General features: G+C 43.8%; 1 protein-coding gene across 1 annotated transcript; it reads right to left on the bottom strand.

The window, feature by feature from the left end:
- Nucleotides 1-4,918: 4,918 nt before the first annotated feature.
- On the bottom strand, nucleotides 4,919-6,714 carry LOC123123015 (ATP synthase subunit a, chloroplastic-like). The gene has a single exon (XM_044543414.1). The coding sequence runs from the start codon at nucleotides 5,792-5,794 to the stop codon at nucleotides 4,934-4,936; it is 861 nt and encodes a 286-aa protein (XP_044399349.1). The 5' UTR covers nucleotides 5,795-6,714; the 3' UTR covers nucleotides 4,919-4,933.
- Between the last annotated feature and the right edge of the window lie 9,093 nt (nucleotides 6,715-15,807).

Genomic DNA, 15,807 nt, shown 5'->3' with positions numbered 1-15,807 from the left:
AAGCGCACACAATGTAATGGAGAAAGATAACTGAGTACGTATCACTAACCTTGATGGCGAGTTGCACTGGCCGTTCACGAGGCCTTATCTCAGGAGCGGAGCTCGACTGGCGCGCCTTGATCTCCGGGAGAGTGCTAGGACAACGGATAAGTCCATCTCCAATGGCTATGGAGCCATGGGACCTCCCGCCACCAGATATCATCACCAGCTCTGGATCAATGGGACCCTGGCTCGGGTTAAAGTCCTCCCCTTTCCTCGCCTTCCCCTCATCTCTATATCTCACGAGCTTGTTGTGGGAGGAGATGTTGGTGAAGTTGTTTGCATCATCGAGGTCAGACTGAGAGAAAGCCTTGACTTTCTTGAAAGAGCCAGTGTGGGCCATGGCATACAGGTCGTACACCTCTGGCACCTTATCCGCCTTATTGTGGCGTGCCTGAAAGAGAGAAACAATGAAAATTAGTAATTAAAGGGCTCAAGCTAGCATGATGAATGAATTGCATGAATCATGAAGCAAACCACATACCCAGTTGCGCCCGAACTGATATAAGTTGGAGCTGCCTTGATGGTGTGGCACACCTTCCATTTGGGCACGTTTGTCCTTGGCCTGGTTGTGGAGGGCTAGCCATTCTTGTGAGCACCACTCATCGACCAACACCTCCCAACAATCCATCCGATCCGCACACCATCTCGGAGGCGCCTAAGTTAGCAAATAGAAACTTGAGCGCTACGGCTAAGAATTACTAAATGAAGGAACTTAAGTAGAAGGCCTTAAGAATTACCTTCATGTACTGCTCCTTACTCAGGAACTTATCGCGGCACGCCGGCTTGGTCTTCTTGATACCACGCAAGGCGTAGTAGTCTCGAACAGCCTGCACCCGAGCCTCGTGCCGTAAGTTCTGGAGTAGGCGCTTGCAGACGTTCTGGATAACATTTGCGTTGTCCTCCTCGTATCCCTCCTCACACCTGTAGAATGTCTGCAATCAAATGAGACAATATTGATTAGTACAATTAATAACTAGCTAGTTGAAGATTTTGAAATGTGTAAAGGAGAAATTACCCAGAACGTCCTGATCACCATGTCTGCCCTCGTGTCGCACACGACACCGTCGATAATGACATCCGGCGGGGCCGGGGCAGCCACGTAGTGCTCCCAGCTCAACCCAAGCTCTGGAAGCCGACCCTCACCAGGCAACGTGACAAACCCCGGGAAGTTTTGCCGGCAAAGAACTCCAAGGACGGAGTTGGGCCGGCGGACACTATGATGGTGGTCCCAACCCCTGCAGCATGACAAGGCCAACGCATTAGTTATTTGAAGAAACGTGAATGCAGAAGGTACAAAAATATTAAATGCACTTACGTACCTCTCCCCATCAGGGAAGATCAACCACCTCTGCTCGCGGGTCGCCGGCACGGACGGGAGCCGTGTAGCACCACGCTGGTAGACGGTGCCACCCTCCTCCTCAAGATCAGTCGGCTCCCCGCCATCATCAGCATGGCCACTCGGCTCCTCGGGCTGATCCGGCCAGGTACCCCATCCGGACGTGTGCTCCTCCGGGGTCTCGTGGGCCGAAGGCCAGTCGACCCGAGGCTCGTGGGCCCAAGACCCGTGGACCGGAGGCTCGTGGACCGGAGTCCGTGTAGCCTCCTCCTCGGACGAGTCCACCCTAGCAGTCACGTGCTCGGGTGAAACAGCTGGGGGTGGCGGCGAGGAAGGCGCCCTAGCAGTCACCCTACCTCCTCTCCCGCGACCACGTGCCCCACCTCCTCTCTTCCTACCTCGTCCCCTGCTGGGCACCGCGGTCGACGAAGAAGGGCCCGGCGGTGTGGACATACTGTCCAGCAACGCTCGGCGGAGAGGTACGTCTGGAATCGAAGACCTCAGACCACGCGCCGACGAAGAAGGGGCCTTGGCGCGCTCCCGACCAGCGCCCACCATCTTTCAACACCTGCCATGACAAACAGTAAACGAAATTAGTACAACATAAAAAAAAGACCGACATGAATAATAATATGTGTATCACTTAAGTGTATCATCATCAAGTACAACATTAAAAAATTTAATACCTGACACTACTAATAATCTCGATCAGTATCATCAATAAATGCATAATCATCATCATCACTATAATCAATGACGGGCTCATAGGGTTCAGTGGCATCAACATGTGCAAGGCCACCTTGACGTAATCGGTCAAGCAATGACAGGTCATCCGCAGCAGTAACCTCTTCTTGTTCCGGCTCTTCTTGTTCCTCCTCTGGGGTGATGTCGGATTCACTGTCGCTGTCTACTTCAATGTTTTGGGGTGAAGTATAGCGGTTCTTGAAACGCTTTTTGGAAAGACGTGTCTCTTGGAAGAATTCTCCTTCATATGTGTCTGGGTTAATGTGAGGTTCATAATCCTCTTCCTTTGGGGGAGATAGTCTAGCACGTGGCGGCACTTCATAAACGACATCCCAACCTTTTAGATTTGGATTAGTTTGGCAGGCCCACGGTAGATAGAATACTTGGGTCGCCTGTTGAGCCGTAATATAGACATCAGGAACATCTAAATGGGTGCTTTGGTTGATTTCAACTAGCCCTATATGTTCATGAGTCCTTCTAGTCTCCTTCGGCTGAAACCAATAACATTTCAAGACTACGACATTCGGTGGGTTTTCACCATAGAATAGAAGTTCATAAATTGCTTCAACTCTCCCATAATACTCGGTACCTCCTTCGCCGATAGAAGATACACAACAATTTGTAGACTTTCGGTCGGCCATAGATAGCTCTTTGCCATTGGTACGAAAGCGATACCCGTTGATGTCGTATTTGTCAAATGAACGGACCTTATAGTCAAAACCATTAGCCACTTGTCTCAATTCAGCGTCCATAGACTCTGAATTAGCCTACAAGTTTAATATGAAAGGATTGTTGCATTACGCACAAATTAGCGAATGAAACCGGGATAGCCGCCTACAAATTAGCCTACAAGTCTAATAGAAATTACCGTTTGTTTGAACCAAGAGATGAAACCGGGATAGCCGCCTCCTTGCTTTGCGAGAAGCTCATACTCTTCGACAGAATCCTTTTGGATCACCGCTCCATACGAGAATAAGGCGACGTATCGACTGTATGAAATATCCAGGAATAAGAGCAGTTCAAAGGAAATAGAAGTTGCGAAACTATGTACCGAGAACTTACTCGATGTACGGCCGCACTTCTATCAGGTTGTTGAAGATATACAACGAAATGGTCCGCCATTGTTCGTTATGCAAAGATACTGGATTTGAAACACTGGCTGGTGCGAGATTCCCTTTGAAAAGGCTGAGGTTGGATCCACCCTTTTTAGGGTCGTCAGCATTGTACCGAGGCTTCGGATTATGCAAATGACGATTTTTGGCTTCGTAGTGTGCTGTCACGAAGTTTGCCGCCTCCTCAGTGATGAATGCCTCAGCCATCGATGCTTCAATTCTACGTTTATTTTTACATTTTTGTCGAAGCGTCTTCTGCATCCTCTCAGTTGGGTAGCACCAACGATTTTGCACGGGCCCCCCCAATCTTGCCTCGGTCGGGAGATGCAAAATCAAATGTTGCATTGGATTAAAGAAGCCCGGTGGAAAGATCTTCTCTAACTTGCAGATCAACTCCGGTGCCAACTCTTCCATTTCTTCTAGCACGCCAGGCGATAGTTCTTTCGCACAAAGAACACGGAAGAAATAGCTGAGTTCTGCCAGTACTAGCCATTCATCCTCAGGGATGAAGCCACGCAACATCACCGGCATTACCCGCTCAATCCATATGTGCCAATCATGACTCTTGAGACCAAATATCTTCAATTTATCAAGACTGGCTCCCCTCTGTAGATTCGCTGCATACCCATCGGGGAACATCAACTGCATTTTCACCCACAAGATAATTTCCCTCATAGCTGGCCTTCCAAGATTGAACCATGCCTTTGGCTTCGTCCAGTTCTGCTTTCCTTTCGGTTCTTTCATGTTTTGTAACGGCCTATCACATAGCGCCTCCAGATCGACTCTAGCCTTAGTATTATCCTTTGACTTCCCATCTATGTCCTGCAGACGATTTATGTACCTGCAGACTAGACTAAGCAAAAGGGTTCGCAAATAAAAGCGCTAGTGCCACAACTAGTCCATAAATTGTTAAAGCTTCCATAAAAGCTAGACTAAGCAATAAAGTACCTCGTATTTTACCTTCTGCTTCTGGCTGTCTCGCAATACCTTCTACAGCTTGTCCTGCAGCAGTACCTTGACCAACTCCAGGTCCAATAGAAGCAAGCCCTACGGCCAATCCAGCAGCAATAACAGAAGCAGCAGCAATTAGTGGATTCATGGTGAGTAGTTCCTCGTGTCAAAAAAAAGAAATGGTTAAGGATACAATCAACCAATAAATTCTTACTTCTAAGCTCTATTGGGGAGAAGTAAAGTAACTAAAAAGTACAAATTGAAATCAAATTGAAATGATAATGTGAATTGTCCGAACTACATAGAAGGGAATTCCATATCCATATATCGGATTAGATAATGAATCTAACCTAGGAATATATAATATAATATCCTATATATATATATATATATATATATATATATATATATATATATATACATTTGTTTCTTCTATTTTGTTTGCATATTTTCTCATTTTCTATTGAATCGGATTCTAAAATCATTGCTTAAAGTGGAAACCCGCATAAAAGAGGACTCCACTTATAGACATTAAGGATATTATAGTATAGATCTAGCCTGACTCCACCCTCCTTAATGCATATATACTTTGAAAATTCCATAATATAGTCTATTCTCTCTCCTACAACTCTAGGCTATATATTCATACGCATTTCTAACTATTTTTTTGCAACCAAGCAGATTATCTGGAACCATGCATGAATTGAGCTAAGCTGCAAAAAAAATACTATTTCCAAAAAGAGTCAATTCAATGATGACCCTCCATGGATTCACCTATATAGGCTGTGGCTAATGTTGCAAAAATAAGAGCTTGAATACCGCTTGTAAATAATCCAAGAAACATGACCGGTATAGGGATTACTAAGGGGACTAAAGAAACAAGAACAACAACGACTAATTCATCCGCCAATATATTCCCGAAAAGTCGAAAGCTAAGTGATAATGGTTTTGTGAAATCTTCTAGGATGTTAATTGGTAAAAGGATTGGAGTTGGTTTAATATATTTCTCGAAATAGCTCAATCCTTTTTTGCTAAGACCAGCATAAAAATATGCCGCTGACGTGAGTAAAGCTAAAGCAACAGTAGTATTTATATCATTCGTGGGCTCTGCTAATTCCCCATGGGGTAACTCTATAATTTTCCAAGGTAAAAGAGCACCCGACCAATTCGAAACAAAAATAAAAAGGAACATAGTTCCAATAAAGGGAACCCAGGGACCATATTCTTCTCCAATCTGAGTTTTGCTCAAGTCTCGAATAAACTCAAGGACATATTCAAAAAAATTCTGACCGTCGGTCGGGATGGTTTGTGGATTCCGAACAGCTATGACAACTGAACCTAGCAAGATAGTAATTACGACCCAAGAAGTGATGAGTACTTGGGCATGAATTTGGAAACCTCCTATTTGCCAATAGAAGTGTTGGCCTACTTCTACACCCGATATATCGTATAACCCGTTGAGTGTTTTAATGGAACAAGGTATAATATTCATATTGTCCTCTGATAAAAATTGAACTTCAAAAAAGGAATTCTTTTGATTCAACCATCTCTTTCTCAACTCAGCAACTTGAAGTATTAATCTTATATTTAGGATACCAAGAAAGCACATCAGATCATAATATATATCAATACCCTCTAATATATATCAATATTCCCCTTCTTTTTTCTATGCAAAAAAAATTCTATGCAAAAAAAAAAGATATAGTAAAGTAAGTGATTCCATAAATTTACGCAGTTGCCCAAGAATTCACTATATATTCTTAATCAACGATTTCTTATATAGAGAGAACGGCCCTCACAAATTGAAAATACTAATTTGTTAAGAATCAATCGAATTGAAGTCATAGTGTCATCGTTGGCTGGAATCGATATATTCACGAGATCCGGGTCACAATTTGTATCGACTAAAGAAATAGTAGGAATCCCCAAAATGGCACATTCCCGAAGAGCTATATACTCTTTTTGCTGATCAAGGACGATCACAATGTCTGGCAATCTCGTCATATATTTGATCCCGCCGAGATACCTTTGCAAGGTAGATAATTTTCTCTTCAAGATTGCCACATCTCTTTTTGGGAGATGGTGGAATTTTCCCATTTTTTCTTCTGCTCTTAAGTCTCTAAATTGAGAAAGTCTAGTTTTCGTAATCGACCAATTCGTTAACATACCACTGAACCACTTTTTATTAACATAATGACAACGAGCCCTTATTGCAGCTGATGCTACTAAATCTGTTGCTCTTTTTTTGGTACCAACAATTAAGAAACTTTTTCCCTGACTTGCTGCATCAAAAACTAAATCACAAGCTTCTGGTAAAAAACGAGCCGTTCTAGCGAGATTTATAATATGAGTACCTTTACGCTTTGCCGAAATGTAAGGGGCCATTTTAGGATTCCATTTCTTAATACCATGACCAAAATGAACTCCTGCTTCTATCATCTCTTTCAAATTAATGTTCCAATATCTTCTTGTCATTTTTTCCACACTTCCTTTTTTTTTAACCCTACCATTCCATTACGGAATTTAGTTCTTTTTGAAGATTAAGAAAGATCCGAAATAGCTTGAAATAAAAAATATTTTTTATGTATCCTTAAATGATATAGGGTTAAATGTTAAATGGGGGTTCTTATGTCTCATAAAAATTGTTTGTTACGTCAGAATCTGAAGAAACTAATTCTGTATGGAGAAACAAAAAATCTCTCATTTCCGACGCGAATAGATTTTTTTATTTCGAAATAAAGGTTCTTGTCTTGTGGGGAACGATGCACAAATTTTTGGAATCCGGTACCAACAGGTATAATCCCCCCCAGAACTACGTTTTCTTTCAAGCCTTTCAACCAATCAATGCGACCTCGTAGGGCAGCTTTTGCTAAAACTCGAGCAGTTTCTTGAAAACTTGCTTCAGATATGAAACTTTGGGTATTTAGGGAAGCCCTTGTTATTCCCAATAAGATTGCCCGATAATAGATCGATTCATCCAAAGCTCGTCCTGCTCGTTCCGCTCGCAATAGTCCGATTAATTCCCCAGGCGAAAAAACATTAGATATTTCCCTCATAGCTGGCCTTCCAAGATTGAACCATGCCTTTGGCTTCGTCCAGTTCTGCTTTCCTTTCGGTTCTTTCATGTTTTGTAACGGCCTATCACATAGCGCCTCCAGATCGACTCTAGCCTTAGTATTATCCTTTGACTTCCCATCTATGCCGAACAATGTACCAAAAAGTGCCTCGGCGATATTCTTCTCAGTGTGCATCACGTCGATGTTTGGGCAAAGGAGGTCTTTGAAGTAAGGCTGATCCCATAAGCATGTTTTGTGAGTCCAGGCGTGCTTAGAATTATACCCCTTGAAGTACCCCGGACGCTCTGGATCTGGCTCGAGAGCGTTTAACTGATCCAGGGTCTGTTGGCCTGTCAATGCATGTGGTGCAGATTTTTTGACAACTCTACCTCTGATGAAGTTCTTCTTGTCTTTCCTGAACTTATGGCGAGGATTCAGGAACTGTCTATGCATGTCGAAGCAAGAAAACTTGCGACCGGCCTGAAGCCAACGAAACTCAAGAGCTCCCTTGCATGTGGGGCACGGGAACCTTCCATGCACACACCAGCCAACGAATAGCGCATACGCCGGCAAGTCATGCGTCGAGTACATGTACCAGACACGCATTATGAAGTTCCGTTTGCTATAGGCATCGTATGTCTTGAACCCATTATCCCAGGCTTCTTGCAATTCGTCCTTAAGCGGTTGCATGTACACATTCATATTTTTCCCCGGATAGTTGGGCCCTGGAATTATCAATGTCAGGAAAATGTTCTTTCTTTGCATAATCTGTCCGGGGGGGAGATTGAGTGGAAAGACAAATACGGGCCAACAACTGTATTGGGCTGCCGTCATACCAAACACACTGAACCCATCCGTGCTGATGCCGACTCGAGGATGCCTCGGATCTGCCGCTTTGTCACCATGTAATTCATCAAACTTTTTCCACGCAACACCATCCGATGTGTGTACAATCATCAGATTCCCATCTGCATCTAGTTCGGTTCTTTTGCCCGTTTTGTGCCATGTCATCTGTCTGGCCGTCTCTTCGACCATGAAAAGACGTTGAAGTCTTGGTACGATTGGCATATACCGAAGAACACTAACGGGGATTTTGGTCTGTGTCTTCTCACCCATACCGTTGTCTACCACAACATACCTGGAAGACTTGCAAATGGGACAACAGTTCAAGTACGCATAGTCAAGCCTAAACAAGACACATCCTTTCTCACAGGCATGTATCTTATCATAGGGCATCTTCAGTGCACGGAGGATTTTGTCCGACTGGTACAGGTTTGCAGGCATTACATGGCCTTTGGGTAGAAAGCGTCCAAATACTGTCATCATTGCATCGTAGCATTCTCTGCCCAAGTTGAACTGAGCCTTCAGAGCCATTACTTGTGAGATGGCATCCAACTGACAAAGCTCAGTGTGCTCATGGAGCGGACGTTTTGAAGACTCCAACATTTCATTGAAGGCCTTTGCAGATTCCTCCATCTCCTCGTCCGAATCCTGAGCATCATCAAAGTCTTGCACCATGTTTTCCATACCGGTACCATGCTCGTCGGTGCGACGACGATCCACCTCAGCTCGGTCACGTTGGGCAGACTCACCATGAAATGTCCACACCGTATAATCGGGCGTAAAACCACTCTTCTGCAGGTGTTTGCCCATTTCAGCCTCTGTCCTCTTTTCCCAATTGCCGCATCGTAAACAGGGGCACCAGGTTTTCCTCTGGCCATTTGCAAATGCGGCTCGCACAAACCCCTTGGTTTTTGTGAACCATTCAGTGCTCCATTTGTTCTGACCAGTGTGACCGGTGTACATCCACGCACGATCACTCATCTTGACTTTCAGAGCTACTAGACACACAACAAATATATATATATAATTCACCATGTATGTATTCATCAGTTGATCTACTTTGTCAATTTTATTACGTCCATGCAACCTACACTCTAATAGGTAATGATAGGTCCTAATCCCACCCGAGTATGTTTAGATTGGGTTCATTTTCCCATGCTATGCCCCGGATCCTACGCAAAATTTCGGCAGCACCTCCCCGCTGTTCTCCTGATACACGTCTCTGCAATAAACAGAGAGGATGTGTACCCGGAGAACAACAGGGGAGGCACTGACGAAATTTATGCGTCGTATCCGGAGCAAAGCATATGGGAAAACGAACCCAATCTAAACATAGTCGGGCTGTCCATGGATAGCGTTGGACAATTCGAAAGAATCAAGGTTATAAATATGCAAATGCATGCATATTTATAACTATGACGCTTTCGAATGGGAGACACATATTGGTTACGCATACTGATGATTCAAGACACATATATATCTAGCTATCAAGTTTCATCGGAATAGATCAAATAATTAATGGGGGAGGAGGACATGTCATTTGTGCTCACCCACGAACGAAGGGGCAGAGCTCGTCAAACGCACGGCGAGGTCGTCGAACACCAAACCTCGCAGCGATGAAACAACTGCACATTTAAAACTACCCGATCAACACAATTATATATGATGTTTTTCATAACAAAATCGAAAGATATATGACCTAACTAATAATTCACAAATATATGACCCCGTCGGCTTCTGGAAGGCCAAAGAACACCTTTTCGGGAGGTGTCGGGGGTCGGGGGTCGGGGTGTCGTGTCGGTCTCGGGGTGCCGTGTCGGGGTCGGGGTCGGGGTCGGGGTCGGGGTCGGGGTCGGGGTCTCGGGGTCGGGGTCGGGGTCGGGGTCTCGGGGTCGGGGTGTCGGGGGTGTCGTGTCGGGGGTCGGGGTGTCGTGTCGGTGTCGGGGTGCCGTGTCGGTGTCAGGGTGCCGTGTCGGGGTCGGGGTGCTGTTTCGGGGTCGGGGGGTCGGGCTGTCGTGTCGGGGTCAGGGGGTTAGGGGGTCGGGGTGTCGTGTCGGGGTCAGGGGGTTAGGGGGTCGGGTGTCGGGGTGGAGTCGGGGTCGGGTGTCGGGGTGTGGTGTCGGGGTTGGGGGGTCAGGGGGTCAGGGGGTCTTCTCATTCTTCTACTACTTCTACTTCTTCTCATTCTTCTACTTCTTCTCATCCCCCGTCTTCTTCTTCTTCTTCTTCTTTCTCCTCCTCCTCCTCCTCCTCCTCCTCTTCTTCTTCTTCTTCTTCTTCTTCTTCTTCTTTCTCCTCCTCCTCCTCCTCCTCCTCCTCCTCTTCTTCTTCTTCTTCTTCTTCTTCTTCTTCTTCTTCTTCTTCTTCTTCTTCTTCTTTCTCCTCCTCCTCCTCCTCCTCCTCTTCTTCTTCTTCTTCTTCTTCTTCTTCTTCTTCTTCTTCTTCTTCTTCTTCTTCTTCTTCTTCTTCTTCTTCTTCTTCTTCTTCTTCTTTCTCCTCCTCCTCCTCCTCCTCCTCCTCCTCTTCCTCTTCTTCTTCTTCTTCTTCTTCTTCTTCCCCCTTCTACTTAACCTAAACCTAAACTAAAAACTTAAACTAATTAAGACTAAACTATTTAAACTAATTAAACTAAATAACCTAAACTAATTAATTCTAAACTGAAAAACATAAACTAAAAAACCTTATCTAAACAGAAAAAAACAAAAAAACAGGAAAAAATGGGAGGGGCTCACTGTGGGGGGCGCCGACGGGTCGGGGAGGGGCCGGCGACGGGGGGCCGGGGCGGGGCGGTGGAGGAGGCGGGGCGGCGGGGGCCGGGGCGGGGCGGTGGAGGAGGCGGGGCGGCGGGGGGCCGGGGCGGCGGTGGGGCGCGGGCGGCGGGGGGGCGGGGCGGGGGGCGACGGGGCGGTGGGGCGGCGGGGAGCCGGGGCGGCGGGGGCGACGGGGCGGCGGGCGGCGGCGGGGTCGGAGGAGAAGGGCGCGCGAGGACGAAGTGAGTAACGGGCGGGGGGGCACTTGCCGTTAGTCAAGTGCCCTCTTTGCCGTCCGCCAGCCTTTGCCGTCCGCCTTTTTGCCTCTTTGCCGTCTGCTAGCGGACGGCAAAGAGGTGGGCCGTTAACATTTTTTCAAATGAGCGGGGGGTGGGGGCCACCACACTCTTTGCCGTCAGCTGGCAGACGGCAAAGAGCTGGCAGATGGCAAAGAGCTTCTTTGCCGTCAGCCTTTTCTTTGCCGTCTGCTTATGCGTAGCTGATGGCAAAGAGCTGCTTTGCCGTCAGCTAGCAGACGGCAAAGAGCTGGCAGATGGCAAATTAGCTGATTCCAGTAGTGCATCCCCAATAATAAGAATATCATATTTCTTTTTGACAGTAGGAAGAGGAAATTCAAAACCTCCAAAAATAATCGATGGAACTTTTCCAATAGAATTGATACTGTGAACTTGAGGTTGTTTCCTCGGAAAGTGTACCGTATGCTCATTACCATTAACATGAAAAGTGACATTGCCTTTGTTGCAATCAATAACAGCCCCTGCAGTATTCAAAAAAGGTCTTCCAAGAATAATAGACATACTATCGTCCTCAGGAATATCAAGAATAACAAAGTCCGTTAAAATAGTAACGTTTGCAACCACAACAGGCACATCCTCACAAATACCGACAGGTATAGCAGTTGATTTATCAGCCATTTGCAAAGATATTTTAGTAGGTGTCAACTTATTCAAATCAAGTCTACGATATAAAGAGAGAGGCATAACACTAACACCGGCTCCAAGATCACATAAAGCAGTTTTAACATAGTTTCTTTTAATGGAGCATGGTATATTGGTACTCTTGGATCTCCTAGTTTCTTTGGTATTCCACCTTTAAAAGTATAATTAGCAAGCATGGTTGAAATTTCAGCTTCCGGTATCTTTCTTTTATTAGTAACAATTTCTTTCATATATTTAGCATAAGGATTCATTTTGAGCATATCAGTTAATCGCATACGCAAAAAGATAGGTCTAATCATTTCAGCAAAGCGCTCAAAATCCTCATCATCCTTTTTCTTGGATGGTTTGGGAGGAAAAGGCATGGGTTTCTGAACCCATGGTTCTCTTTCTTTACCGTGCTTCCTAGCAACAAAGTCTCTCTTATCATAACGTTGATTCTTTGATTGTGGGTTATCAAGATAAACAGCAGGTTCAATTTCTACATCATTATCGTTGCTAGGTTGAGTATCATCATGAACATCTTCATTAACATTTTCACTAGATTCATGTTCATTACCAGATTGTGTTTCAGCATCAGAAATAGAAACATCATTTGGATTCTCAGGTGTTTCAGCAACAGGTTCACTAGAAGCATGCAAGGTCCCATCATTTTTATTTTCCTTCTTTTTAGAAGGACTAGGTGCCTCTAAATTGTTTCTTTGAGAATCCTACTCAATTCTCTTAGGGTGGCCTTCAGGATACAAAGGTTCCTGAGTCATTTTACCAGTTCTAGTAGCCACTCTAACAGCATAATCATTATTCTTACTATTCAATTCATTGAGAAAATCATTTTGAGCTTTAAGTACTTGTTCTACTTGAGTGGTAACCATAGAAGCATGTTTAGTAATGAGTTTAAGTTCACCTTTAACATTAGCCATGTAATTACTCAAGTGCTCAAGCGCATCGGAATTGTATTTCAATTGTCTACCAAAATAAGCATTGAAGTTTTCTTGTTTGACAATAAAATTATCAAACTCTTCTAAGCATTGTCTAGCAGACTTATAGTGAGGAATATCACCTTCATCAAATCTATAGAGAGAATTTACCTTTACTACCTATGTCGGGTTATCAAGACCATGAGTTTCTTCAATAGGTGGAGGATTAAGATCATATGTTTCTTCATAGGCGGTAAATTAAGACCATGTATTTCTTCAATAGGAGGTAAATTCTTAACATCTTCAGCTTTAATACCCTTTTCTTTCATAGATTTCTTTGCCTCTTGCATATCTTCAGGACTGAGAAATAGAACACCCCTCTTCTTCAGAGTTGCTTTAGGAATAGGCTCAGGAACTGGCTCAGGAAGTGTCCAATTATTTTCATTTTTCAACATATTATTCAATAGAATTTCAGCTTCATCCGGTGTTCTTTCCCTGAAAACAGAACCAGCACAACTATCCAGGTAATCTCTGAAAGCATCGGTTAGTCCATTATAAAAGATATCAAGTATTTCATTTTTCTTCAAAGGATGATCAGGCAAAGCATTAAGTAATTGGAGAAGCCTCCCCCCAAGCTTGTGGGAGACTCTCTTCTTCAATTTGCACAAAATTATATATATCCCTTAAAGCAGCTTGTTTCTTATCAGCGGGGAAATATTTAGCAGAGAAGTAATAAATCATATCCTAGGGACTACGCACACAACCAGGATCAAGAGAATTAAACCATATCTTAGCATCACCCATTAATGAGAACGGAAATATTTTAAGGATATAAAGATAGCGAGATTTCTCATCATTAGTGAACAGGGTGGCTATATCATTTAATTTAGTAAGATGTACCACAACAGTTTCAGATTCATAACCATAAAAAGGATGAGATTCAACCAAAGTAATTATATCAGGATCAACAGAGAATTCATAATCCTTATCAGTAACACAGATAGGTGAAGTAGCAAAAGCAGGGTCAGGTTTCATTCTAGCATTAAGAGATTGCTGCTTCCATTTAGCTAATAACCTCTTGAGCTCGTATCTATCTTTGCAAGCTAAAATAGCTATAGCAGCTTCTTTTTCCAGAACATAACCCTCAGGAACAACAGGCGATTCATATTTATTAGGGGGAGAGTCTTCATCATTACTTTCATCAATGTTATCAGTTTCAATAATTTCATTCTCTCTAACCCTAGCAAGTTGTTCGTCAAGAAATTCACCAAGTGGCACAGTAGTATCAAGCATAGAAGTAGTTTCATCATAAGTATCATGCATAGTAGAAGTGGCATCATCAATAACATGCGACATATCAGAACGAATAGCAGACGCAGGTTTAGGTGTCGCAAGCTTACTCAAAACAGAAGGTGAATCAAGTGCAGAGCTAGATGGCAGTTCCTTACCTCCCCTCGTAGTTGAGGGTTAGATTTTTGTTTTCTCGTCTTTCAAGTTCTTCATAGTGACCAGCAGATATAAATCCCAAGTGACTCAAAGAATAGAGCTATGCTCCCCTGCAACGGCGCCAGAAAATAGTCTTGATAACCCACAAGTATAGGGGATCGCAACAGTTTTCGAGGGTAGAGTATTCAACCCAAATTTATTGATTCGACACAAGGGGAGCCAAAGAATATTCTCAAGTATTAGCAGCTGAGTTGTCAATTCAACCACACCTGGATAACTGAATATCTGCAGCAAAGTATTTAGTAGCAAAGTAATATGATAGTAGTGGTAACGATAGCAAAAAGTAACGGTAGCAAAAGTAATATTTTTGGTATTTTGTAGTGATTGTAACAATAGCAACGGAAAAGTAAATAAGAGAAGAACAATATATGGAAAGCTCGTAGGCATTGGATCGGTGATGGAAAATTATGTCGGATGCGGTTCATCATGTAATAGTCATAACATAGGGTGACATAGAACTAGCTCCAATTCATCAATGTAATGTAGGCATGTATTCCGAATATAGTCATACGTGCTTATGGAAAGAACTTGCATGACATCTTTTGTCCTACCCTCCCGTGGCAGCGGGGTCCTAATGGAAACTAAGGGATATTAAGGCCTCCTTTTAATAGACTACCGGAACAAAGCATTAACACATAGTGAATACATGAACTCCCCAAACTATGGTCATCACCGGGAGTGGTCCCGATTATTGTCACTTCGGGGTTGCCGGATCATAACACATAGTAGGTGACTATAGACTTGCAAGATAGGATCAAGAACTCACATATATTCATGAAAACATAATAGGTTCAGATCTGGAATCATGGCACTCGGGCCCTAGTGACAAGCATTAAGCATAGCAAAGTCATAGCAACATCAATCTCAGAACATAGTGGATACTAGGGATCAAACCCTAACAAAACTAACTCGATTACATGATAGATCTCACCCAACCCATCACCGTCCAGCAAGCCTACGACGGAATTACTCACGCACGGCGGTGAGCATCATGAAATTGGTGATGGAGGATGGTTGATGATGACGAGGGCGACGGATTCCCCTCTCCGGAGCCCCGAACGGACTCCAGATCAGCCCTCCCGAGAGAGTTTAGGGCTTGGCGGCGGCTTATAAATATACTATCTTGGACATCTTTTATGATTGGGAGCACTCATTAAAATATGACATGCTAAAGAGTTGATGTTGGACAGGGAAGACAACGTAATGGGTTATGTTTTCTTATATCTGAAATAAAGTATATTGTCATGGATCATGCCACATGTTGAGCTTGCCTTTCCCCTTCATTCTAGCCAAATTCTTTGCACCAAGTAGAGATACTACTTGTGCTTCCGAATACCCTTAAACCAGTTTTGCCATGAGAGTCCACCATACCTACCTATGGATTGAGTAAGATCCTTCAAGTAAGTTGTCATCGGTGCAAGCAATAAAAATTGCTCTCTAAATATGTATGATTGATTGGTGTGGAGGAAATAAGCTTTATACGATCTTGTGATGTGGAAGAAATAAAAGCGACGGACTGCATAATAAAGGTTCATATCACAAGTGGTAATATAAAGTGACGTTCTTTCGCATTAAGATTTTGTGCATCCAACCC

This window comes from Triticum aestivum, chromosome 5D, assembly GCF_018294505.1.
Source record: "Triticum aestivum cultivar Chinese Spring chromosome 5D, IWGSC CS RefSeq v2.1, whole genome shotgun sequence".
NCBI lineage: Eukaryota > Viridiplantae > Streptophyta > Magnoliopsida > Poales > Poaceae > Triticum > Triticum aestivum.
Note: the sequence above shows the minus strand (reverse complement) of the source record. Positions and strands in the feature narration are given on the sequence as shown.